General features: G+C 34.9%; 1 protein-coding gene across 3 annotated transcripts in view; it reads right to left on the bottom strand.

Annotated features, from left to right (window-relative positions):
• LOC109231092 (AT-rich interactive domain-containing protein 1-like) overlaps positions 1–6,324 on the bottom strand; it is a 10,797-nt gene extending 4,473 nt beyond the window's left edge. The window contains exons 1-2 of one of the 3 annotated variants that reach the window (XM_019396647.1): positions 6,137–6,324; positions 2,630–3,736 (exon numbers count right to left, since the gene is read on the bottom strand). In XM_019396647.1, the coding sequence (XP_019252192.1) occupies positions 2,630–3,199 (570 nt within the window). In that variant the 5' untranslated portion in view covers positions 3,200–3,736; positions 6,137–6,324. Of the gene's footprint in view, positions 1–2,629; positions 3,737–4,395; positions 4,949–6,136 lie in introns of those variants that run through there. The other 2 variants (XM_019396648.1, XM_019396646.1) reach the window with 2 other exon arrangements.

Here is an 8,107-nt window from a genome sequence, read left to right as displayed (position 1 = left end):
ATATAAAATCTAAATCTTTTCCCTTTTAACGGTAAGCAATTATTTAGATAAGCATACACAAGCAAAACACTAAGACTGAACACTAATAACAATATCTTTTGATATTTGGGTTTTCTTTTTTGCTTTATAATTCACTTAAGTATTTGTGAATTAAAGATGGATTTTGTTACTACTTGCAAGAAAGATAAACATAAAAAATTGAAAGTTTTCACCCAAATCGAAAGCTAAATCCAAGTAACAGAATAAACCAAATTAAATTCTTAATGTATTAATTGCTATGAAGTTAATTATACAGGTTTAGGTGATAGAACAATTTCAAGACTTAATATGATTTGATTTCTACATAAAGGATTTGAATCTTCTGCATTCTATTACTGATAGAGAGCCTCAGGCTTCTGTCTTTAGAGGTGGAGCCGAGAGGGGAACAACAACGGCTGAAGAGAATTAGTACAAAGTCACAAACCCGCACCCGCACCGCACAGGTTTTAAAAAATTTTATTTTTACCCGCCCCGCACCTGCATTTGTCTAAACCTGCCCCGCCCCGCCCCATTGCCATCCCTACATGCATGCTTTATACCTTCCACTATTTATCACAAATAGGAGTGGCAAATGGCCGGGTCAGGTCGGATATGGTTCGGGTCGAAAGGGGTAATGAAAAACGGGTAAATTATCCGACCCGACCCATATTTAATACAGATAAAAACGGGTTAACCGGCGGATAATATGGGTAACCATATTATCCATGACTTCTTGCATATGATCACGTTTGAAAGAATTCTTAGTCTCCCTAACTTGAGGAACCCCAATATGAGGCTTTACAAATGTAAAAGTTAAACCCATTGGTTATCCATTTTCTAAATGGATAATATGGTTCTTATCCATATTTGACCCGTTTTTAAAAGGTTCATTATCCAACCCATTTTTTAGTGGATAATATGGGTGGTTAACTATTTTCTTTTAACTATTTTGCCACCCCTAATCACAAACACCCCAAGAAAGCCATGTGCATACTTTATGCCTTAATTTATTTTCCTTTTACACCCTAGAACATTTTTCTTTTATTTACTATTTTTTAAAATATTTGACTGTAGATTACTCCTTCCCCCCTCCCCTCCCCTCCCCTCCCCCCTCCCTTCTTCCACTGCAACTTAAGAATGTCAACTTTATAAAATCCCCACTTTACCCTTAATAACAAACTTTTCTACCCCACAAATATTACGGTATGTTTAAGACTACAAGTTTCCAAAATTTTTCTTTTTTCTTAAACTCTATGCCAAGTTAAATAATACCACATAAATTGAAATGGAAGGAGTATATAATATGTTATTTTATAATAAATAATATGTTGAACATTATGTTGCCTAGATAGCATATCAATTTTTGCACATTTTTGCTCTTGAGTTTTATATAACTCTCTGCCCTTCCAGATGTAGGGGTAAGGCTGCGTAGATCTTACCCTCCCTAGACCCCACTTGTGAGAAAATACTGGGTTTGTTGTTGTTGTTGTTGTTGTTGTTGTATAACCGAGAAATAGGCACGCCTCTACTCTTTTCCACTTAAATAACAAGTTTTTGTCATCGCCTAACCCACCCATCGTGCGTTGTTCTCTGACCACTAGACCAAAACCCTAAGGGCCCCTGCACCTCGGTATTTTAAACACTGATGTATTCACTTGTGTACATTAACCAAACTGTTTTCTAACTAACGACAAAACTGTTTTACATTTTCTCAGAGCCTAGATGATCCAAACGTTGGCAACCTGCTATATTATTGACCTATCTTATTTTCATCATTCGACCCTCAAGGATAGTTAGCATTTTGATCATCTTTCTCGTATATAAAGCACAAGATCCAAGCACTGATCTTCTTTGATCTCTTGAATTTGGCACGTCCAGTCCATGGCGGAGCCACCTTACTCTTCGCCAGAAAATTACACTATGTAGCTTGGTCAAAATTTTACTTTTATGTATATATATTAAATGTTGAATCCCCTTAGCTGCTTCGTGTGTTAGCGTATTTATATTTCGACATTCCTTAGTGAAATTCCTGACTCCGCCATTGTATTCAGTATGCTACTTCATGGAAAATTAAACTCTAAGAACCTGCCAAAATTAGGAAGACATCGAAGCTCCACGTCTGACAATATTTTTATCTGGTGGAGCACTGGGCTCATACGGTTAAACATCTTTTGAGTAAACATGTTTTGTCTAATACTCTAATATGAAACTATGTTTTGCTCACAGTCCTCAGCTAGTGCATTCTTATTGCGCTTTAAACAAATAAAACAATTTCCCCTGTTCATGTAATGCATCCACAAATTTGAGTTGTAATGCATGCAAATGGCACTCATAACAGTGTCTTCCTCGCTCAATCTTTCGAGACGAAGTATCATGAACAATAGCAGAAAAATTATCCAAGCTGAAAGTTAAAATCTACGTGGCGATAAAAATGATATTAAAACAGAAAGTCTGCATTCTCATCTCAATCAGAAAGCAGTTCAATGCAGCCTTTGATATTTGAAAGAATATACTAAGCACAATGAGATAGATGACAAGTATAAATGATGACACATTATATGATGCATCACAAGTTAAGCATTCAAGCCCAAAAAGGGAAAGAGTAATATACCTGCCATATCGAGCACTGAGCACTCGTATCTGCATTTCTTCTCAAAAGCATTTCATCTCGCAGCAGCAGAACCTGCTTCCAAATTACATCATTCCCGTAAAACTTCCACTTAGACCTTTCTGGCAAAGACCCAATGGCAGGATCACAAGGATCTTTCGCGACATTTGTAACCCACCTCAGCAAGTCCGTGTAAGACTCTCGTTTCCTCTTCCTATTGTTCTCATCTTCCATTACCACACTTGACTTCATTTGCCTAATTTCATCTGTGCCACAATCATCACTTCGTCTTCCACTGACAAACTTCGAACATTTATCATCATGACAAACACTGCTCTTTTCATCAACATCCTCTAGTATACATTCATTAAGGTCCGGACTTATATTTCCATCAAATTTCTTGGAGTGTTTATTGATGAAAACAAAATCATCAGCTTCGATATCATTGCAAAGCTGTTTGACAGTATCAAACTCACTCTTAGCCAAATCAACATTTGCATATCCCCCCTCAGTTTTGGTCTTTTCATCTGAAATTTTCATTAAAATCTCCCTCAAATTCAGCTCAAGATCCATCTGAACCCTACCCAAAAGCCAACCACACTTTCTCACTTCACTCTTTCTGTTATTGTCTAACCACAATTCACTTGTTTTGATCAATCAAAGAGGGTTGCCACCAGCAAGGTGTACACGTACAGTGTATTGTATGGGTTTGGGCGAACCTAGTAATTTTGGTTCAGAACTTGTATATATAGTAATAAATCCACCAAATATATACAAATATTAAATTTCGAACCCAATTGTTAGCACTTGAGGTCGTTGTCCTAGAAAGCCGAACTCATAAAGTTCAAATCCTGAATCACTTATGATAGCCACCACTCGTTAAGGTTATCGGTTGAATCCTCATACACTTCTTGCATTCTTTCAATTAGCAAAGTTCGAGCATCCCTCTAAACAATGCATCTAAATAGTCAGTAGTACATCAATTTCACAACCAAGTCAGAACCCGACTCCAAACCACACTGTTACCAGCAGCACCCCAAGACCCACTCAGGGGCGGACCTAGTGCATTAGTTATGGGTTCGTCTTAGTCCTGTAGCTTTGGTTCAGACCCTGTATATGTGTTAAAAATATCCACTTAATTAGTATAAAAAATGGATTTCCAACCCAATAAATCAAATGGGTTTTTGATAGAATTCCAAACTCAAAACCACAAAGTTGAAATCCTGGATCCACTTTTGGAAACCCTATGATAGACACTTTTGCTCCCTCACAACCAAGTACTATTTTGGAGAAATCAACTGTTTTCCTATCGAGAGTTAGAACTTCTATTTAACAGTTTCAAATTGCTATTATCATTTTCAGTCCTCAAAATCTGTTTTATAGGATTAAAGCAAGGTTCATGATTAAAAGATTTTTCGGGCGTTCTTAAACTTTTTAGACATGACCCATCAACTTTCTTCGATAATCCTGCCATTGACATGCCAATTCAAAACCTACGGAGAATTTTGTAAAAGAACAAAAAAATGGAAGGGTTTTGAGATATGTTATTCTTTAGGCCATTAAAGCAATAGGACTTTAGTGGGTCGATTAATTTTGGGCGTGACTAAGAGAAAATTTTGGGACCCCAATGAATTAAAGACAATGTTTGCTTCTTAATAGAGGAGGACAAAGACATAGGTCAAGGGTATGTTTGAATTTCTTTTTTCCCATAGGTAGATATTGAAATTGTGAAAAGAAATTGGGGATATAGGGAAAAGAGAGAGAATTACCAGTAAAATACCTTATTGGAAGGACAGGGTAGGGTGTGACATTTCTTCTTTCTCTATTGTCAAATTCTTGACCTTCTTTTCTTGCCCCTCCTTTGCTTTTCTAAACCCTCTTTTTATTCAATAGAATACAAAGTTTTTGTTGTTAGGGTTGCGGGAGATCTAAGATTTGCACTAAAAAGAAAATTGGAAAATGAGTTGTATAGAGACCCAAAAGAACTATTTCTTTATAATTTATAGTTGGTATTATTGGTTAACTATAGTTTATTTGTTGGAGTTTTGGGTTGAGGAGCTTTGACTATGGTTGGGTGAAGGGTAGTTAGGTCCTTTTTCTAAGATTAAGGGGAGAGGTTTATAGATACCCACTTTTGGAGCCGTTGTTGAAGTTATATCCGCCTAAAATTTATCCATCGGGATCTGAAGTTATTCTGTCTCTTCAATGCAACTTCAAAATCGAATATGGAGTTCTTTTTTCTTTCCAATGCAACTTAAGAAAATCGGATCTTAATTACTCATATCTCCTCAATGCAACTTCAGAATCAGATCTACGTTCTTCTATATTTCCAATACAACTTCAGAAATTTCGGATCTTAAGTTCTGAAACATACACTTGTTTTTCAAATTTTAACTATCCAACATATTATATGCCTAAATCTACTCTAAATGAGCTCAATTTGAAATATAACTTTCAGATATCACAAAAAATAAACTCCAATTATCAAATTATCATTGAATAACAATTCTAACAAACTAACTTATCAACTAAGAAGAAGAAGAAGCTACAACGGAATTTTGCAACAAGAAGAAGAAGAAATCAAACGGCTCCTGGATACACGAGACATGAATACAGAAAAGAAGAAAGCAGCAGTGAAGCCTCTTGGATACATGAGACATGAATACAGAGAAAAAGAAAGCAGCAGAAAAGAAAAAGAGAAAACTGTATCTAAAGTTACCCAAAAATTGAATATCAGTTAAACTTTTTCTAAAAAGTAAGTACAGGTTAAATGGGGGTGACCAAATAAACCGTAAATTTTTTACAAAAAGAAGCTATCTGAGTTCGAATGTATATCTGATTATTAAAGTATTGTTATTTGAATGTGTCTACTAGATAATTAAGATTATTTATTTTATCAGTATTTGAATGCGTGCAGTTTACTTTATTTAAAACTAAAAGATTCATATTCAAATACAAAAATAATTAAACATTTATCCATGAAATATTAGGAAAATCTTAATTTACATGGTATCTTTGAATTAATTTGTTTGATGAAACACACTCTAAAAGCTAGCGATGACGATAACGGTCGATTGTGATGGCTATGAAGTCGTGGCCCGGTGGCTTATGCTTTTCGTGGTTGTTGGAGGTGGCTAGTGTATGGGTCAAAATCTGATCAAGGGAATCTTGTCTAAGAGAGGACAATTAAGAGTCGATTGGGCCGAGGTCATGCTTAAGAAGTAACATTGGCGAGCCGAGCACCTAAGGTCGAGGTCGAACAGTCAGATCGGCCAAAAAACAGGCTAGTTTAGTAATAAGATATTTTAAAGAAATATTCTACAAAATATTCTCTGCACTTGTAGTTTCGAGACCCCGATGAATTAAAGACAATCTTTGCTTCTTGATAGAGGGGGACAAAGACATAGGTCAAGGGTATGTTTGAATTTCTTTTTTCCGATAGGCAGATATTGAAATTGCGAAAAGAAATTGGGGATATAGGGAAAAGAGAGAGATGTAGCAGTAAAATACCTTATTGGAAGGACAGGGTAAGGGTGTTGTGGTGTGACATATCTTCTTTCTCTATTGTCAAATTCTCGACCTTCTTTTCTTGCCCCTTTGGTTTTCTAAACCCTCTTTTTATTCAATAGAAAGTTTTTGTTGTTTGGCCTATGAGAGAAAGGGTTGCGGGAGATCTAAGATTTGCACTAAAAAGAAAGTTGGAAAATGAGTTGTATAGAGACCAAAAGAACTATTTCTTTATAATTTATAGTTGGTATTATTGATTAACTATAGTTTATTTGTTGGAGTTTTGGGTTGAGGATCTTTGACTGTGGTTGGGTGAAGGGTAGTTGGGTCCTTTTTCTAAGATTAAGGTGAGAGGTTTATAGATACCCACTTTTGCAACCGTTATTGAAGTTATATCCGCATAAAATTTATCCATCGGGATCTGAAGTTCTTCTATTTTTTCAATGCAACTAACGAAAATCGGATCTGAAATTCTTCTATCTTTCCAATGCAGCTAAAGAAAATCGGATCTTAATTAGCTATATCTCTTCAATGCAACTTCAGAACCAGATCTTAAGCTATTCTATTTTTCCAATACAACTTTAGAAAATTTGGATCTTATGTTCTTAAGCATACACTTGTTCTTCAAATTGTAACTATCCAACACACGATTTAACGCCTAAATCTACTCCAAATGAGCCCAAATTTAAAATATAAGTTTCAGATATCACAAAGAATTAACTTCAACCATCAAATTATCAAAGAGACAACAAATCTAGAAAAAAGCAGTAGCGAAACCTTTAGGATAGACGGGACATGAATACAAAGAAGAAGAAAGCAACAGGTAGGGATGCATATGAAAATTTCGGTTTGGACTTTTGATTTTCGGATTAAAGAAAGAAAATCCAAATCCAATCCAAATAAGTTCGGATTGGATCGGATTTTTTATGTTTGGTTTCAGATTAGTCGGTATTGGTATTTTAGATTTTCGATTTTGAGCTTATAAGTTGAGAAGTTTCTTCTTTTTACAGAAATGAATATCCAAATGAGTACTCATCATGTTAAATTTCCTGAAAAGTTCCCATTCTCACCACGATTATCCAAATGAAGCATTCAAGTAAAGAAATTATTATCAAAAATAAATAAATACAATAGAGACATTAATACTACCGATAAGAAGTAGAAATAGTAAAACCATGTCCAAATAGAAAGTATTCTCACAGTAACTTAGTAATTGATATTGAATATATGAGATAATATCTAATGGGTAGGGTATTAAACTTATTGCTATTGACATATGGATAATGGACTAAATATAAAGTATAAGAATTTCGGATTTTCGGATATCCAACAATTCGAAGTACCAAATCCAATATCCAATCTGAAATCCAAAATCCAATTCGTAATCCAAAAATCCTAAAAAAAATCAGATTTTGGGTTTGGCCAAACTATGCCCACCTCTAGCAACAGGGAAAAAGACGAGAAAAGTGTATCTGAAGTTACCCAAAAATTAACAATTAGATAAACTTTTTCTAAAAAATAGGTACAGGTTAAATGAGAGTAACCAAATAGGGCGGCCGTAAAATTTTACAAGAAGAAGCTATCTAAGTTCGAATGTATATTTGATTATTAAGATATTGCATTTGAATTTGACTACTGGACGATCAAGATTATTTGTTTTATCAGAATTTGAATGCGTGCAGTTTGCTTTATTCAAAACTAAAAGATTCAAATTCAAAAACAATAGTAATTAAATATTTATCCATGAATATTAGGAAAAATCTTAATTTACATGGTATTCAAGGTGGTTGGAAGTAGTAGTAGTAATAGTAGTGTAGCAATGGCTTCACAAATTATTCCATATGGCTAGCAGTGGTAATTGTATGACTGAAGCTGATAATGATGGTGATTATGAAGGTGGGTGTTGTGGAGATAGGTTAGGGGGAGGTTGAATAGTGGAGATTGGTTTTTAGCGGCAGTTGTTGGATTATCATA

This window comes from Nicotiana attenuata, chromosome 8, assembly GCF_001879085.1.
Source record: "Nicotiana attenuata strain UT chromosome 8, NIATTr2, whole genome shotgun sequence".
In the NCBI taxonomy this organism is placed as follows: Eukaryota; Viridiplantae; Streptophyta; class Magnoliopsida; order Solanales; family Solanaceae; genus Nicotiana; species Nicotiana attenuata.
Note: the sequence above shows the minus strand (reverse complement) of the source record. Positions and strands in the feature narration are given on the sequence as shown.